The sequence below is a fragment of the Denticeps clupeoides genome, chromosome 4 (assembly GCF_900700375.1).
Source record: "Denticeps clupeoides chromosome 4, fDenClu1.1, whole genome shotgun sequence".
Taxonomy (NCBI): Eukaryota; Metazoa; Chordata; class Actinopteri; order Clupeiformes; family Denticipitidae; genus Denticeps; species Denticeps clupeoides.
In genome coordinates, this window is record NC_041710.1 from 26,986,374 (window position 1) to 27,005,390 (window position 19,017).

At 42.3% G+C, this 19,017-nt stretch overlaps 2 protein-coding genes across 17 annotated transcripts in view; one reads left to right on the forward strand and one right to left on the reverse strand.

Annotated features, from left to right (window-relative positions):
- Positions 1-14,568, forward strand: part of LOC114788264 (multiple PDZ domain protein) — a 33,855-nt gene extending 19,287 nt beyond the window's left edge. For 3 of the 11 annotated variants that reach the window (XR_003749528.1, XR_003749532.1, XR_003749529.1), the window contains exons 21-43: positions 2,139-2,225; positions 2,873-3,112; positions 3,891-4,068; positions 4,166-4,258; positions 4,401-4,466; positions 4,540-4,626; positions 5,648-5,861; positions 6,315-6,517; positions 6,760-6,851; positions 6,931-6,976; positions 8,077-8,379; positions 8,544-8,627; positions 8,847-9,100; positions 9,814-9,967; positions 10,304-10,375; positions 10,825-10,909; positions 11,659-11,702; positions 11,928-12,050; positions 12,203-12,307; positions 12,396-12,484; positions 12,699-12,819; positions 12,906-13,125; positions 13,340-13,637. Coding sequence is in view for 2 of the 11 variants with exons in the window: in XM_028976647.1 (XP_028832480.1) it covers positions 2,139-2,225; positions 2,873-3,112; positions 3,891-4,068; positions 4,166-4,258; positions 4,401-4,466; positions 4,540-4,626; positions 5,648-5,861; positions 6,315-6,517; positions 6,760-6,851; positions 6,931-6,976; positions 8,077-8,379; positions 8,544-8,627; positions 8,847-9,100; positions 9,814-9,967; positions 10,304-10,375; positions 10,825-10,909; positions 11,659-11,702; positions 11,928-12,050; positions 12,203-12,307; positions 12,396-12,484; positions 12,699-12,819; positions 12,906-13,070 (2,905 nt within the window). In the remaining 9 variants the exon portion in view is untranslated. Of the gene's footprint in view, positions 1-2,138; positions 2,226-2,872; positions 3,113-3,890; positions 4,069-4,165; positions 4,259-4,400; positions 4,467-4,539; positions 4,627-5,647; positions 5,862-6,314; positions 6,518-6,759; positions 6,852-6,930; positions 6,977-8,076; positions 8,380-8,543; positions 8,628-8,846; positions 9,101-9,813; positions 9,968-10,303; positions 10,376-10,824; positions 10,910-11,658; positions 11,703-11,927; positions 12,051-12,202; positions 12,308-12,395; positions 12,485-12,698; positions 12,820-12,905; positions 13,219-13,339 lie in introns of those variants that run through there. The other 8 variants (XR_003749530.1, XR_003749531.1, XR_003749533.1 and 5 more) reach the window with 8 other exon arrangements.
- Positions 14,569-16,398: 1,830 nt separating this feature from the next.
- slit2 (slit homolog 2 (Drosophila)) overlaps positions 16,399-19,017 on the reverse strand; it is a 98,087-nt gene continuing 95,468 nt past the window's right edge. For 5 of the 6 annotated variants that reach the window (XM_028976096.1, XM_028976093.1, XM_028976091.1 and 2 more), the window contains one exon: positions 16,399-18,605. In XM_028976096.1, coding sequence (XP_028831929.1) covers positions 18,364-18,605 — 242 coding nt within the window. In that variant the 3' untranslated portion in view covers positions 16,399-18,363. The remainder of the gene's footprint in view (positions 18,606-19,017) is intronic. The other variant, XM_028976097.1, reaches the window with a different exon arrangement.

The following is a 19,017-nucleotide window of genomic DNA, read 5'->3' on the forward strand; positions in this document are numbered from 1 at the left end:
TGACTAAACAGAACTCTAGTGGCGCCTGCAGCCGGGAGCCTTATACATCCCAGAGGAATTCCTTCTGCCCTTGTTATGTGGCAATGATGTGTATGTTTGTCACCACGATTTCAAGAGGACCGTCTCTTTCCATGTCGTGGAGGACCACCAGCATGAGCGAAAACAGGCACCTCTCTCAGTAGCAGGCTGATTTGAGTTCCATTCATACCCTGTTCTTTTTCCATTTGAGCTGAGCAAAGCACCATCCCCACAAACTGCTCCCTTTCATGGTGATGGTTAAAAGCAGAGGACACATTTTGTTTGGTCACCATGTGCTGTGCTGCACTGTTTCACAATGACAATCACTTCAGTTTCATGCTCACTCATAGACACACATACATACACACCCATTTACCGTACACACTCACTCAGATAATGGATGCATACGTAAACCCACAAATCACAACTATGCACAACGCTGACTTTGCTCACATCCCAACACATACATAAACAGACTCACACATCCCCAGGAATATATTCACCCCAACAACGGGAACCGAAGCTTTTCTACTGCGTCAAATGTTTAAAACAAGAGCAGGATACGCATTCTGCCACAGCCGCAAAGTCTCGCTGACATGGTACATACATGTCTTGACTGCAGTGGGTTTCTTCTCTTCCTAAACCCTTTACTGACACCTGCTGGCACACGACGTTGTCTGAAAATGACTTCATGTTTTCTCCTTGATTGAGGGTAGCGCACACACATGCAGTTGTGTATTACAGCATAAGGAAATTGCTGATGCCACACACCACGGCTAAACTAGTTTCTCTGTTATAAAGAGTTTGCAGATTTATTTATTTATTTTTAATGGGCTCTGCGATGTCTCACTGGGACTCATTCTTATGTAATGAGCCCTCCCAGCGGGATTCGGAACTCAAAGGCTGCATATTTATACCAAACTCATCTGTTTACTGACCCCAGAAACAGCCCCTTCATAACGCAGGAGAAAGATGAATTATTCATTGCTACACTCCTTAGCTTAGACTCCAGAGTCTGAATGAGAAGTGGTTCAGCACAGCTATTGACACGTCTGTCTGATAGGAAATATGGTGTGCTTCTCTCACGGTTTCTGTGTGTGTGTCCGTCTCTCAGGCCACAGCTTTGTGTTCCTCATCTGTCGTGCTGCTGGGAACATAATGATCTGGACTGCTGTTGAGGAGATCAACCATCAAATGCTTAGTGGTTCTGGGAAACTGCATTTAAGAAAAAACAAGTTCCAGGACATTATATGGTTTTTGTCACCATGTCAGTCTGACTCTCGATTGTTCAATCACATGTAAATGACTGCATTGCTAAATACAGGTTGTAGAGCATAAACATATTTTAAATATTTTAAAGAGCTGTTAATATTACACAAGAACAATATACATGGCATAGAGGATGAGGGCCGCAGTTAAATAAAAGAACATTTATTGAAATAGGAGGATGTGACCCCATAACCTTCACATTTACAGCATTTATCAGACGACCTTATCCAGAGCAACTTGCAATCACTAGTTACAGGAACAGTCCCCCTGGAGACACTCAGTGTCTTGCTCAGAGACACAATAGTTGTAACTGGGCTTTGAACCTGTGACTTTGTGGACGTACCCACCAGGCTACTACCACCACTTAATGAGCTCGGACCAGCAGACACTGGTAGATATATAAAGACTTAAACATGCAAGGACAAGGTGAAGCAATGGAAATCAAAATCAAGCTCCTTTGTGGCCACACAAATATTCTGAAACAAATCAGTTATAACATAGATAAGATCTTAGTCCAGGAAAGGACGAAGATATATGGCAGCTCCATTTGAATGACTTTTATCAAATGTGCTGTTTATATTGAGACACACCCAGAATAAAGGGAAGGAGAGAAAGTGAAGTACTGAGCACAAAAAAACATAAATGTCAATTAGTGACCTCTAGTGGCCGAGGCCTACTATGGCTGGACGTTTGCAGCACTGCTGGACTTTTTTGTGATATCTTTTTTTTGATGCACAAAGACATCCATTTCAGTTCAAGGGTCCATATATTAGCTGACATCACTGAACTGCATTGCATTACATTTGGCATCTTGCTCTCTTTCATTGGTCATACTCTGTTGTGTGTTCCAGTGTCACATACGTTCCAGCTGGTCTACTTGAGAAGTACAGAGCTGCTCTCAACCAATTAGAACAGGAGGACACACCTGCCAGCTCACAGTGAGAGACAGTCACATTTTTTACTGATGCACTAGATTATTTCGTTTGTTATGAAGAACGTATTTCAAAAGAAAATGTACAGATTTGCATGAGAGTGCTTTTTGATGCATATTTGTATAGTTCGTTCAAAAATCATGATGACCTCTGTACTGCTCCTGCAAACCCACTCCTTATGTAATACGTGACACAATGAGATGATTTAAAATGCGAAGTAATCCTGTAAGCAAGTATTTGTACTGAGCTCTTTCTTGCCGATTTACATGCCAGGCAAACACTGGATTCAGTCAGGTCCCCATTAAAACTGCCTGAATGTTTGCTATGATATGAAAGTCAAATCTGATAAAGGGGGTGCCGATTGGAAACTTTCTGTCCTTCTGAAGAGCAGCATCTGCTTTCACATGCAAATTGGACCAATCAAAATGCTAATGTCGTCTCAGAAGCGATAGCATCAGTTGGTGAGAGCTCTCTTAGTCATGATGAAGCGGTATTATTTCTGCTGAATGTAACACAGCTCATGCTTTATCATCTCCTTTCACTGTAACATCCCATTTCACATCAGTGTCTGTAAACATCCGCCTGAAAATCAAGTTAGGACTCATCCATCCATTCCGAAATCTCCTTTTATTCATGTTTGCCGTGAATTTCAGAGAGAAGCCAGTAGAGACATCAAGATGGAGAGAAATTTGCAAAATGGATATAGAGGCCGAGATAAAAGAAGAAGAGGAAGAGGCTGGAGCAGCAGAGGAAGAGAAGGAAGATGATGGAGAGATGGGGCGTGGAGGAAAAGAGAATGGAGAGAGTGAGGGGATAGAGAAAGTGGATGGAGTCACAGACACAGGAGCGATGGAGAACTACAGCTCAGGCAACATGTGGAGTCAACCGAGAAGGTGCATATGCTCTTCCATCCATACACACACACACACACACACACACACACACACACACACACAGATCTTGTCTTTGAAGAGTTGATTAATTTATTCACATTATAGCCCAAACACTGGAAAAAATGTTGTTGAGGTCATGTTATGCTGTTTGATGTCAGTGTCTTTTTGTGTTGACCTACGGCCCATTGGCTTTTGACCTTTGACCTTATGCAGGAGCCAAGGGTACATGAATGCTGATGTGGCCGCACATGTAGACGCCTTCAGCATGGAGTTAGAAGCCTTCTGGGCAGAGTGGGGGTGTTTACGTCATATACGTTTGACTCCCAATTGACTTTATCTCCCATTTCTGCTTATTTAACTAGAAGTGGCCCAGTTGGGATCTAATCAGTTTTCTGTTCAGTCATCACTAAGCACAGTTGGCAACAGACCACTCTGACATTTTATGCCTGCAGCATACCCTCTCCAAATGTCTGCCTTATCAAGGGTCCCCACAGCAGTGGGAAGAGTGGAATTGACCCACTGGTGGAGCGGGGCAGTCATAAGTTGACATAATTATTTTCAGGAAGGACCCTTGGGACACTGAGCAGTTTCTGCTCCCAAAATGTGAAATACTTCCCCTAACAGCCTATTTCCAAGCAAAACCACCTGACTTTATTTCATTGTGCCATGTGGAGATAGGGTTCAGATGAAAGGCCTATGACCCTGTCAGTATTATTATGCTGAATATTAAAATAGATTTTATACATGATAATTGCTCTGTGTGTGTGTGTGGTTGCAGAGTGACATTGGTAAGACAGTCGGGGACATCTCTGGGCATCAGCATCATGGGGGGTAGAGGAATGGGCAGTCGACTCAACAACGGAGAGATGAAGCGGGGCATCTTCATCAAGAACATCACAGAGGACAGTCCAGCAGGGCGGAACAACACACTGAAACCTGGGGACAGGATCCTGGAGGTGTGCGCGTGTGTGTGTGCATTTATGTGGTTTTCCTATCACAAAACTTTATCAATCAACAAAAAGCATTTCATTGCATTCTTACCTGTGTGTTCAGGTAGCTGGAGTGGACGTGCGGGATGCAAGTCATGAGGAGGTGGTGGAGATGATCCGGCAAGCTGGAGACAGCGTGGAGTTTCTTCTACAGAGTGTCAGTCTTGTAAAACACACACACACACACACACACTCGTGCTCATACATGCATATTATTTGCATGTAACATACATGACCTACAAGCACACACATCTGATGATTCACTCATGTTACCTGCTCCATCCCCTTTTATGATGAAGGCCTCCCACACGGTCACAGACGGTAAAGAGGCATCATCAAAGATGCACACACTCTCCCACGGCCAGGTGAGGACCCCATTTAATGAGTGTGTGGAGACCCTCACTGAGTTTAGGCTGATGATCCCTCTGTTTCCTGTAGGGGTGTGAGAGTCAGAGTAGTCTTTTGCTCTACCTGTCCCCAAACAACCCCTTTACCCCAACTCCATTCAAGGTACTACAGGAGTGGGTGAGTGAGTGAATGAGTGAGTGAGTGAGCAAGTGTTTGGGTTAATAGGTGGTTGGATCTGACTGAAGGAGTGAGTGTGTGAGGAGTATTTTGGTGAGGGAGTGAGTGAGTAAGTGATTAAGTGAGTGAGGAGTATTTGGGTGAGTGAGTGACTGAGTGAGTGAGTTAGTGAGGAGTATTTGGGTGAGTGAGGGAGTGGGTGAGGGAGTAAGTGAGTGAGTGAGTGAGTGAGTGAGGGGTATTTGGGTGAGTGAGGGCATGGGTGAGGGAGTAAGTGAAGAGCATTTCGGTGAGTAAGTGAGTGAGGAGTATTTGGGCGAGTGAGTGAGTGAGGGAGTGGGTGAGGGAGTAAGTGAGTGAGTGAGTGAGTGAGGAGTATTTGGGTGAGTGAGGCAGTGGGTGAGGGAGTAAGTGAGTGAGTGAGTGAGTGAGTGAGGAGTATTTGGGTGAGTGAGGGCGTGGGTGAGGGAGTAAGTGAGGAGCATTTCGGTGAGTAAGTGAGTGAGGAGTATTTGGGCGAGTGAGTGAGTGAGGAGTATTTGGGTGAGTGAGGGAGTGGGTGAGGGAGTAAGTGAGTGAGTGAGTGAGTGAGTGAGTGAGGGGTATTTGGGTGAGTGAGGGCATGGGTGAGGGAGTAAGTGAAGAGCATTTCGGTGAGTAAGTGAGTGAGGAGTATTTGGGCGAGTGAGTGAGTGAGGGAATGGGTGAGGGAGTAAGTGAGTGAGTGAGTGAGTGAGGAGTATTTGGGTGAGTGAGGGCGTGGGTGAGGGAGTAAGTGAGGAGCATTTCGGTGAGTAAGTGAGTGAGGAGTATTTGGGCGAGTGAGTGAGTGAGGAGTATTTGGGTGAGTGAGGGAGTGGGTAAGGGAGAAAGTGAGTGAGTGAGGAGTATTTGGGTGAGTGAGTGAGTGAGTGAGTAAGTGAGGAGCATTTCAGTGAGTATGTGAGTGGGTGAGTGACTGAGCTGGTATGAGCATTCCTTGCTTTGTAAAAATTAAATAAATGTTTTATATTGTCCCCAGGCTTCAAGTGACAGGGTGTTGAAGAAGCCCCCTCGACCCTCTCGTCTTCCTCCCCTGTCCTCAGGGTCAGAGGAGACTGAATGCTCACATACACAGACACACACCCACACAGAAACACACATACACACACATACAGCACAGAACAATCCAGAAACATCCACCACATTATTCAATGTCCGGAAAAGCAGTAATGAGGAGCTGGATGCCTCGTGGGGTGAGTTTGGTTGGTTTGTGTGTAAAATGTTCAATATGTCCATTAGAGGGAGCCAGCTGCAAACACACACACACACACACACATATATAGGAGTATTTCAGCTCACCTGCATAAAACCTACATTATAATATTCTTCATTAAGCTGATTCCCAGAATTCAAATGTAGAATCTATTTGCAGAATATGGGAACTTGTAATATAAAAGAGCTGTAATATTTTTAATTAGTACAAAGTAAACATGTTCATACCCCCTGATTTCCATTATGACTGCATACATGGAATGGCTGCCATAGAAACGAATGACTTGTGTTCATCTTGCTTCAAATGAGCAAAATCATTAACTGTATAAAATATATGTAAATTCATACAGATTGTGTGAGTATTTTCGGTGTAATTAATGGTACAGCTGTATAAGGGCTGTGTGTGTGTGTGTGTGTGTGTGTGTGTTTTGTAGAGCGTATGCTACAGCGGTACAGCAGTCTACCTGGAGAGCTGCATCTGATAGAGCTGGTTAAGGGTGGATCAGATCTTGGCTTGTGTTTGGCGGGGAACAGCGAGGACTCTCGCTCTCACATTAACGTGTACGTAGCAACCATCCAACCCGGCGGAGCAGCAGCTGCAGACGGACGCATCCAAGTTGGAGATGAGCTGCTGGAGGTCAGAGGTCTTCACCGCTACCCATGGATTCGCACTTTCATATGAATTCCTTAAGTATTCCATGCTTAATGAATAGACAGTAGACCTTACCATCAAAGTACCAGCATGAACATCTACTCTTTGAACATCTAGAACATTGTACATTCGTGTATCTGAGAATGCTCATTGATCATTTGGTCTCCAGAAGTTTACTCTCACACATCTTGCTTTTTGTCTCCTCTGTGTTTGTTTGTCTAAATTAGATAAATGGACAGATCATGTATGGTCGCAGTCACCAGAATGCTACCTCCATCATCAATAGCGCTCCATCTAAAGTCAGGATCATCCTCACCAGGTACCTCAACTCTTTCGACAATGAAAAAAAACAAGGAAACATGCTATAACCTGATGAACATGGCATCTCACCTCAACAGGAACAGAGAAGCAATGAAACACATGGCTGCACAACCAGCACTGGAGGTGAAAATAAATGTGGAAGTGATTATTTGTCATATGTGATACACAGCACTCGGCACTCGGTGTAGACAATGAAATGTGTCCTCTGCATTTGACCCGTCACCAATATTGAGCAGTGGAGAAGAGTGTGGGGATGGTAACTGGCTCAAGGGTAACTCAGTTGGCGGATTCAAATCTGAAACCTTCTGATCACAAGTCTGCCTCTTTAACCACTAGGCCACCACTGCCCCAGTTGTGTAGTATTGTTTTGTATGTCGTTCTGTAGTATTGTATACTATTCTGGTGTACTGTATTGCACCATACAATATTTTTAAATAAACTTTATTACAGACTTTACTCTACTTCAGTCTTGGTTGATATGCTTTGTTGTGCCATAGTAAAATGCACAACATTGTCGTTCTTAGCATGGTGGTTAGTTGCTTTGCAAATCAGTTTTATCTGAGGTTTAAGGTCCCCTATTATGAAAATCTCACTTTGTGAGATTATTCAACATTAATACGTGTTCCCCTAGCCTGTCTATGGTCCTGCTGTGTCTAGAAATGATGACATGTATAAAGAGTGCTTTGGCCATTCCGCTTCTTAGTTCAGAAAGTGGCAGTCAAAGTTTGTCCCCTTATGTTGTCATCTGGGGAAAAAAGGTACCTCCCCTTTCTCATGCTTTGTCCACCCCGAGTATTTCCTCTCCCCTAAAAAAAGTAACTCCACTGACAATCAACACGTGCAAAGCATTCCAGTAGCAAAATTCACTTTTGTTGTGTTACCATTTTGTTAATTGTAGCTGACATTGGTCAGTGGTGGCCTAATGGGTAAGGAAGCGAACCCTTCATTGGAAGGTTGCCAGTTCAGATCCTGAACCTCCGAGGTGCCACGGAGCAAAGTACCGTCCCCACACACTTCTCCCTGGGTGCCTGTCATTGCTGCCTAATGCTCACCAAGGGTGATGGTTAAAAGTAGAGGACACATTGTGTTGTGTGTGCTGTGCTACACTGTTTCCCAATGACAATCACTTCACTTTCACATAAAAACACTTCAGTACTTTATATTATACAGTATTTATATACAGTATTTATATTATTGTTAAATATACTAATGTTTTACCTTAGTCTGGTATAAGCCCCATCACATCACCATCATCAGTGGACATGAGCATTGTCAAAGAAGACCAGCCAATGAAATTCACCCGGAGCTCCAGTCACAGTCCTGCTCCTGCCCCTCCAAGCCCACTGGCCTATCACACTCCACCTGTGTCCCTTGATGAAGTCACCTATTGGCCGCCACCCCCATGCCCTGTGAACTCTGATCCCCTGGCATGTCCCATCAGCCCTGGCTGTGTGACCACCATAGAACTGTGTAAAGGCCACACAGGCCTGGGACTCAGCATAGTGGGCGGCTGTAACACTGTACTGGTGAGGAAGACATTTTTTGTTCAAATTAATTAATCATGCATTTAATTGCCATATGACTGTATTTTTGTGGGCAAAAATGATTCCAATAATACAGTAATTATTCCAAAGAAACACAGGGAATCTGTTTTTCCTTTAACCTTGGCCTTCAACACCTCTATTCTCAGGGTGTGATCTTGATCCACGAGGTGAATGAAGGTGGAGCGGCTCACAGGGACGGCAGGCTGTGCGCAGGGGATCAGATCCTGGAGGTAAAATAGTCCGATGTGAACTTCACTGCAAGCCTAACATGTGTCTCATAATCTGTCTTTTCTCATAATGCTGTGATGCCATCAAGGAAGTGTAAACCAGATTCTGTTTCATTTACAGGCAACATGACAACATGCAGAAAATATTTTGTTCACACGATGCAATTAGAGTACAAATATGTGAAAAATACAGTGTATTACAGTATATGTACCTCCTCCCAGGTGAATGGTATAGACCTTCGCATGGCGACGCACGAAGAGGCACTCAGCGTTCTGCGGCTGAGTCCTCAGCGCGTACAGTTGTGTGTGTACCGCCAGCTGGGCGGAGCTGCTCATGCACACACACACCCACACGATGAGCTGTGCCCATACCGGGGCCGGGTGTCGTACATGCCCCAGGACCTGTGGGACCTCTTCACTGTGGAGATCAAACCTTGTCCAGACCAGGGCCTAGGACTCAGCGTTGTCGGAAAAAGGTAGACTGAACACAAATACTGTGTCTGCATGACAAATCTGGCAGCATTCTGATTTATGATGTTAATTGGTTTCGTTTGAATTTGGTTGGAGAGAGTGCATGATTGCTTAATGGGAATTCAGCTTGAGAACAGAAAATGATGATATCCTTGCAATCATTTGTGCAATATGGTTTTGTTTGCATGGTTTAGTTAGTCCTTAACTATTCTCAAAAAGGCCATTATTAAGTTTACAAATTGAGTTAAATGTCAATGGGCCATTCAATTAATGAGTAGCGGGTGTTATTACAGCATTTAGTTCTGTCCTGGGTGAAGAAAACTCTTCTCGCTCATAACACCTTATTACATTGTTTATGGTTTAAATGTCATGTCTTGCTGCTGCAAAAATGATGTTGCTTAGGCTCAGTTAGGCATCATTTACTCTACTCCGTAAGATTTAAGTTTACTGTTGCTAATAAACAAAAGGCAAACTGTGGTGCAATTATAATAATTATACCCTGGGGGTGATGTAATACCACGGCACACTGATCGAATGAGCTCAGCCTCTGGCCTAAAGCGAGTACTTCCCAGTAGAGCACAGCCCCTCATGTGTAGTTGCTTAAATGTAAAATGTCACGTTATTACTGCGTTTTCCCTCGATGCTCAAAGCTGACCATCCTCATGTGCACCATATGTTCAAACACAGAGTGCTTATTGTGTGTGTGTGGGCGTGGCAGGGATGACACGGGCATCTTTGTATCAGAGCTGATGAGGGGAGGTGTGGCAGAGCTGGATGGCAGACTGTTGCTAGGTGACCAGATCCTGTCTGTGAACGGAGAGGACATACGAGCTGAGACGGAGGAAAGTGCCAGGTCTTTGCTACAGGTGCAGGTACCCAGTCACACCCACTGACATTTTTAAGTACAGAGTCAGGAAGTGTGGTTAGAGCTGATCAGAACTGAAATTCATTTAGCACATATTCCAGAAGCATCTGTCAAAACCATTGAAATCACTACAATAATGTATTTTTGGACACAGTGTCAAGTCCCCTAAGGACTCCTGTCCCCAACATCTGCTGCTGTATCAACAAGTAGCCTTTTCTCATCAGTGACTTGAACAGAGTGTATATGAACTAGATCATCTTTGCTCTTCCAATGAATGTGTTCATATGCCTAGTGAACATAAATGGACCCCCTTTGACCCCATTACTGTTGCTTTGTTCATCAGAGCCGTGGAGAGTCTGTAGTATTGGAGGTGGCACGATACAGAGCAACTCCTCACCAGCAGCTGGACAGCCAGGTGATCAAAGCAGCACTCAGTTCACCACAGAACAGTACAAATCAGTTCCACACTGTACCACACTGACCATAAAGTATTGATCTATTCAGTAGGTTTTTCAATTCAGGTCAGCTATGCAGTACTAAGAAAATGTGAAGCTTAATGTTAAGCAACACTATACTGTATATAATACCTAGAACTGCTCCAGTATAACTCAGTTTTGGTTGATTTGTTGTACCGTGCTAAAGTGAAAGTGAAGTGAATGTCTTTGTGAAACACTGCAGCACAGTGTTGTCATGGCTGCCCACTGCTCACCAAGGGTGATGGTTAAATGCAGAGGGCACGTTTCGTTGTGTCACCGTGTGCTGTGCTGCAGTGTATCACAATGACAATCACTTCACTTTCACTTTCAGTTGAACTGCAAAATACAGTATGGCATGTTTCCTCATGCCTGGGCTTCTCCTCCTCAGGTGGGCAATTCTGACCCTTTCTCCCACACGCCTGTCAGTTCATCTGACTATGGAAGTGCCCAAGGAGACAGCAGGAGTAGTCACTGTACGTCTATGCCACACACACACACAAACACACACACACACACACACACAGTTTTAAAAAAAAGAATACTGAAGCTGTGGTTGACGTAGATAATGTACTATAATATAATTAGGACTGTCAAAAATTAATGTGATTATAGCTGCAATTCATTTTTAAATATTTGATAGTTATTATTGAAAAGGAAAAACATTAACACGGTTAGTGCAGCTGTGTTTTAGTGCAGCGCTTGGCAGTGGGTTGTCTGCTCAGCATGGCGCAGAGGAGCAGCAACCGATTATTGTTTCGCAACATTGACGGCGTAAACATGACTAATTGGTAATTCTGATTGGCTTAGGCTCAAGTAGGGAAACTTGCATAGATAGATTTCATTGGCCAGTGCTTGTTGAACAAGGTTAGCTTTTTTTTAACCTTCTGCTGCATGCACCACCAAATGAAGCGTCAGACCCACAATTCAGTTCAGCGGCGGCATATGACAGAACTCCATTCAAAGTGAATGAGATGCAACGCTGTTGATGCCTTTAGCATGAAGGTGCAGCTTAGCCTGAGCCTCCTTCTCACACTTGATTACAGCTTTAAATATGCATAGCAAACTTTAGTCATTGCGAAATTTTTCAATTCACTGACAGCCCTAAATACAATACTATATAATATAATGCAATATAATAATAATCTCCAAAACGTCTAAAATGGACTGTCATAAAATCCAGGTGAAGAATTAAAATGTTGTATTTTCTTTGGTTTTACCTCAGCACTAGATGAATGTCCAGAGAGGAAAACAGTCATTCTTCAGAAGGTTTGTGGGTTTTGTGTGTGTGTGTGTGAGAGAGAGAATGTGTGTGTCACAATACATTGCAGTAATCAGTATTATTATTATTATGTTTTTATTGTTTTTTTTCTTGCTGACTTTCATTCATATTTTTTGGAAGTACAGTATACACAACTGTAAAATTATATTAGTATAATATCTGTTTTACGTTAAAATAACTTGTTGTCTGATCTGTGTGTGTTACGAATGAAGCACGGTGTATCAGACTCCTTGGGCATCAGTGTGTCTGGAGGAGCGGGCAGTCTACATGGCTCACATATATACATCTCCTGGATAGACCCGTCTGGTTTGGCAGCACAGACTCATCAGCTCAATGTAGGTTTAGAACAGAGTGACCACACACATGTTTTTATGTCTTGGTAAAGAGATCACAGCTACTTTTGAGTCTCTGTCTCCTTGAGTTAATTCCATCTCACTGAAGCGTCAGTAATTCTACATTCACTGTTCTGCTGTTATTGCACCGTCAGGTGGGCGACCGAATTGTGAACATCGATGGAACTCCTACAGAGGGCATGAGTCATGCCCAGGTGGGCCATCTACTGAAGAACGCCTTTGGAACTATCACCCTGCAGGTCAGAGTCAATTAGTCCCTATCACCTAACAGCCTAAGGCTTGTTTCCTCTGTCCTTCCAAAGTAACTGTGTGTGTCTGTGTGTTAAGGTGATCTCTGCAGTGGCAGAGAGTAAGTCTGGCCAAATGAAGGATCAGACCTGTGTGTGTCCCACCTCTCCAGGCCAAAACCACCTGAGGTACAATGCCTTGATAATAATTATAAAGATGCTTCTACAATGACTATATCATAATATGAATTTACATATAATGTTATGATGTAATAACTATTAATGTGTGGGGTAAAAACATAACTCTACAGAACACAGTTAGAGAGTTTTTTTGTAGTTTTTGTTTTCTGACATGAGCACAAGTTACATTTCAGTGTGTTTATGTGTGTGCAAATTATCTCAGTTCTCATTGTCGGTCCATCACACTACACCGAGGCACATCTGGGCTGGGATTCAGCATAGTGGGTGGATTCGGCAGTCCGCACGGTGACCTGCCCATTTATGTAAAAACCATCTTTCCCAAGGTGAGGGGGCTGTGTTTATTTTGTATAATCGGTTGTGTGCAAAGGGGAAAAAATATTAAATGCTGGGGGTCACTGTCGGCCTGTAGGGGGCAGCAGTAGAGGACGGGACGCTGAAATGTGGAGATCAGATCCTGGCGGTGAATGGGATCAGCATGGAGGGGGTGTCCCATACAGAGGCCGTAGACATCCTGAAGAGGAGCAGGGGTCACATTGTGCTCACCGTGCTCTCACAGAGCATAATCACGTCATGATCACGTGATTTGCTTGTATTCATTACGGTGACAGTATCTCAAATGATATTTATTATAATTTACATTTACATTTACATTTACGGCATTTATCAGACTCCCTTATCCAGAGCGACTTACAATCAGTAGTTACAGGGACAGTCCCCCTGGAGCAACTTAGGGTTAAGTGTCTTGCTCAGGGACACAATGGTATTAAGTGGGGTTTGAACCTGTGACTCTGTAGTCTTCCGGTTCATAGGCAAGTGTGTTACCCATTAGGCTACTACCATCCCTAATTTTGTTTTTGAATTCTGGGTAGAATTTGTGAAGTGCGGCCTACAACATAATACGTCAACCTGTTTGTTGATGTCATATGTACATCTCAATTTTTAAATAAAAGTTCTGCTTTACTTGTTTAGCTACTTTCTTCTTACGTTTGTGTTCATTATAGGCCAAGTATAAGCCATACTGTCCTGCCAGTTCCAAGTGAGTTATTACTGGATGCTGATGTCACGACATCGACACAACTATGTAATTCAACATGCATGAACAGCTATTCTGTGTTGTACTGATTTCCAGTACAGCTGTAATAACCAATATGTTAATTATACAGCCTTTCATTATATGTTTAAAGTAGGGCTGTATAGAGTATATTTAAAACTATGGGAAGTGTGGGGAGAGAGGCTCAGAAGGGAGGTGGAGGGCAGATGAATATGTGCAATTTGCACTAAACTTTACTGTAATTCACTTTTGTTTTCTTGCTAGTTCCATTGGGCAACTTTTTATTTTTTAAACGATGGCTTACAACGTTTTTGACCCAAAAATGCAGTAAATGCATTTAAATATATTAATGTGGTTGTCAGTGCATTAGTTTGTTTGTACTAAAAGAAAAAAAAATGACACAGTCTAGACACAGGCAGGTAATAATAATGTGCACAGAACATATGCATCATCTGAATCAACATCAGTTCAACTGTACCTTCACTGGCCATCTGCAGTGGGATTGCAGGAACAGCCCTAGTTTAAACATATTAATACATGTAGATGTCATTTTTTTGAAAGTTACTTGTTTGTACATAAACTCGTTCTTACATTAATGTTATTTAATTTGTATGACAATGAGTTTCTAATCTAGGCTGATTGAACCTCAACTATGCTCCATTAGTTTGTCAGTATTATGCTACTGATTTATTACAATTATAATTATTATTTGATATCATACAGAATGTTTGTTTAATTATATAGATTTTTTTCTGCAACACTGTAGATGATAAGAGTTTGACTACTGCCATTTATTCAAGTTGCTACATTGTCAGAATTCATCAAAAGATTTGAATGCTTTTGGATTGTTGTCAGGGACTGACTCTTGCTCCGCGATTCGGGCTGGAGTTTCGTTGTGCTTTTGTTTCCTGTTATCCTGACTGTGTGCAGCTGCTCTAGCCTGTTTAAATGTTCACCTTTTGTGCTTTGTGCTCATCTTTATTCTTACCATGTTACTTGTAATAAACACCCATTTGTTGTATGCTGTGCAAATGTGCCTGTCTGTTCACCATGACATGACATCACACTATTGTACATGTAATGCATCATATAATTATACCTAAATTATACCTAATTATGCACATGTAGTACCACTTAATAGAACAGGAATAGGACTAGCATGGTCATTAAAGAACGTTTTCCTTTCTCTTAGTTCATGTTTTGGAATTGTTTGGGAATTTGGAAAATAGATCTAATGGCTTCCTCCAATTTCACATCTGGATTAAGTGCCAACAAACATGGCATTTTATAATGCATGATATGTCTCATATTTGATTCAAGTACAGTACAGGCCAAATTTTTTTTTGTTAAGTACATAACTCCACATGTGTTCATTCATAGTTTTGATGCCTTCAGTGAGAATCTACCAATGTAAATGGTCATGAAAATGAGAAGGTGTGTCCAAACTTTTAACCTGTACTGTATGTCCTGCATCTGGCTTTTTTAACCTTAAATTGAAATGACCCCAGCCAGAAATCATCACACTGACAGCCACACTTGATCCCGTGTGAAAAAGTACAGATAAGGCTGTTTGGTTACACATTGGTTTGATGTTGCTGTTTGGTTGTTGTGGTGGGCTGAATGAATTGTCATTAATCTTATCTAGAGTGTGAACAGACAAGGCTAAATATCCAATGGTGGATGAATAATAATTGTTCCAACCCTAAATCAACACTAACCTAAAGGCATGTTTTCATTGCAACTGCATGTGTATTGTGCTCCATGTTTTCACTTCATATCTTGATCTTCTAATTTGGTCCGGCATGAAAACAACTTCATTACCCCGAGCCAAACCCAACACGCAGACCTGATCTGACTCACATCCAATTCCTAATGCAGACAAGCCAAATGCTCCGTTTAACACAGACTGGTCTCATCTTAAAAAATGTAAAACATATTAAATCTGATCTGCTGAGAGTGGAATTACAACAGTGCTTTAGTGCAGGTGCAGGTTTGAACTCATGTCCCTATGAAAATGAAGCAAAGATGTGTAATAAAAAAAAATTGACATGACATGTTTCTTATTAAACATTAAAGCAAAAGTGTAGACAGACAACCTGAAAAAAAGTGACCCAAGCCTGCAGTTTAAGGCGAACAAATAAGACCCTAACATCTCTTAGATGAATGTTTCTCAGTCCTGCTCCTGGAGTAGCACCCACACTGCTTTCAGCCTACCATTATGAGGTCATAAGAAATAAAAATTGACTGTAATCAGAAAACATAAATTAATTAAAACATAAAAAAAAACCACAAAGATATACGTGTTTTGTTAAAGAACGAATGATAAGTGCTTCTGACTCGTCTGTTTCCAGTTGATGGAATCGTGTTTGGTGGTGTGTGGTATGTGCTGCTCCGGTCATGCGTTCCGACATCAGTGTCAGAATCTGACTTCTTGCTTTCCCCAATGGCTAAGCAGTTCATAAATGTGTAAAAAAAAATGTAGTGATGCAGAAGATGCTAAATGATCAACTGTCCCAAACGACTGTAAATTATTCACTAAAGTAAAAGTCTGCTGCCTCACCAGCAGATGGCAGCATTTGCTAATTAACAAAACTTCCCTCGGCACATAGAACCACGCTGCATGGAGACCAGTGTTCGGAGTCCGGTCCTCACAGGCATGTTCACAGGCTCCGTGTCCCTCACAGAGATCTGCTTTCCATGCCGTGCCATCATGGTAGTGGCTGAGACGAATGCCAGCCGGAGAGGGCCCATGTTCCTTTCTTGCCCAGGGCCCCAACAGACGCTGTGCTCGTGCCACCTTTGCAGGGGGGCGCTGGGATCCGGGTGGGGTTACAGAGAGCCGTGCAACATGTGAGGTAAATATTGTGTTTATTAAACAAACATCAGTATTGGGACTGACATTAGTCTGAGTACGGATGGAGCACAGGCTACGGGTTGGGGACAGTTGTCATTTTTCTCGGTTAGGCGGCAAGGTCGAGCTGACCCTGGCGCCATCCACTACGGTGCAGATTATCATCCAAGTCTACAATACAAATTTAGCAGCAACATGTTAACGTCAGAAACAAAAGGGAGAATAACAAAGTAGTTTCGTTTGGAAAAAACTCACAGTATTTTTTTTTCTTTGTTAAAAAGGAGAATATTTAAGGAAAACATCTTTTAAAAGGTCCGTGATGTACTCTATTTTAATTTCTTTCTAAACATGTTTTTTTTATTTATTCTATGTAAAATACGAAGGGAAATTGAACTATACATTGAAACTCTAATATAAAGATCATCTCTGGCACAGTACAAAGTCTCAGGTGATTTGACAAAAATATACAATGCTTTCACTTCACATTTGAAGATTAAAATGTCACCAAAGGTTTCTGGTAAAATACAATAGTCTCAGTGGTCAAACGACCTCTCAACTGAGGACGCAAGTGTTAGTCAATCTACCCGGATATAATTGTATAATTCGATCATAACAGAAGGACAATATAAATTAATATATATTAAGAGATTCAGACTGTAATACATGGGGAAGATCCTACTGAATAAGTACTGTCATTCTTTTTTTTTCTTTTTCTTTTTTTCCATGATACAATAAATACACACGGGTGATACTGAGTGCCAACAGAGACAGAGCAAAGATGAAAGTCGTCACATAGTGTTCAATACGGTAACCCTGCTACACCCTCCCCCCCACCCAAACCTACCAAAAAAAAAAAAGAAAAACACAGCGTTGCCACGGTAATACTGGAGAGGAGGGTCTTTACACAGCTGGGCAGTGCAGTGGTGTTTATGTCTGGATTTCTGTGTGTGTGTGTGAGTGACCCTTACAAAAGTGTGTCTAATTTCAAGAGAGCAGCTCACTGTCATAAGCCAAACAACTGCATCTCATCCACATATTTATACCAATTTCACTGATATTTTTGAGACTACTTTATGAAAAAGAGACAAAAATGGGACAAAAAAAATGTATTTTTTATTCAGTCAGTCTTTTAAATTATATTAAAACAATAAGAAGTTCAATACTATAACTCCAAACCATGTATAAAGCACTTAAAATAGACAATTTGTATGACAGTGTGATGCTCTCTCTTTTGTGAGAATCCCTTGTATGTTTGGTTCTGTATGTATATCTTACATATGATGAGTTTTTGTGTTTTAGGAAGAGGACTGGAGCAGGAGATACTAGATACCACTTTGAGAACAGGATATAGGCAAGTGTGAGGGTGTGTTGTCTTCACAACGTCGTCCTCTCGCTGGGCTTTGGCGCGTCATTGTCTCTGGTGAATTTCTTTTTTACTGACGCCATCTCGTTCTGCGAGCGAGAACAAAAAAAAAAAACGGTAGATCCTCTATTGTTTGCATGGGAGATGACAAGCCACAACACAGCAGGCCCATGAGCCAGCCAGTGTCTGGATCATCGCCTGCACCCCAAGTGTTCATGGGAAATCGAAACAACAACAACAACAAAAAAAAAAAAAAACAGGAAAAATAAAAAAATAAATCATAGTTCCTTAAGTGATGGCAAAAAAAAAAAAAACAGTCAACACTTTTTTGTCTTCTTTTTTTTCCTTTTGCTTCATAATAAAAAATAAGTTTGTTCTGTATATTACAATAATTCAATAACTCCACTATGGAAGCATACATTAGTCCAGCACTGACCAAAAAAAAAAAAAAAACTGACAAAAATGGGACTCCTAGAAGAAGAGGAGGTTGTAGGTTGGGTGGGGTAAGGGGGTCTGGCGGTAGACGGTGGAGAGCCGGGGGGGTAAGTGTGTTGTATATCAGGGACGGCGGAGTTGGTGGAGGGGGAGAAAGGGGAGGGGCTTTAGGTGGCACACTTTGTACATCCACACTTGACCACTTTCTCCACCTCCTGGATGAAGGAGGAGCCGTCGGTGCACTCGAAGGTGTATTTCCGCCGCTTGCTGCGGAGCGGCCCGCAGCAGTGCCCCCCGGCGCAACCACCCCGGCACTCTAACCGGGAGACCTTCTCCGTGGTCTGACACGCCGCATAGCCCTGCTGCCTCTGATAGTGATCTCGGACCCGTTCCCCTCGACATGCCACTTCTGCATGGAGACAGAGAGAGAGGAGAACAGTTCAAGTATAAACCCAGAATATACACAATAAACACTGCAGCAAAAGAATATACAACATGCAGCAAACGTTCCACTCAATACAACTTCATATGACAACAACAGATTCATAAAAACCAACCAGATATATGGCATCGGTTATATCAGATATCAATAAAAACAATGTTAGTCCCAACAACACAAATCAGACAAAGAAGGGAAATTGAGAGAGAGAGTGATGACAAGAATAAGGTAAAACCAAGAGAAGGGACTAAGGACTATAATAAATAGGAATCACATGACCTTAGCAACAAGGTGATGAGGAGGTGACCTAATGATGGCCTCTTCCTCATCGTGCCTTCAGCCATCGGTGCATTTTTAGCATTAAATAAATAAAGTCCTGCAG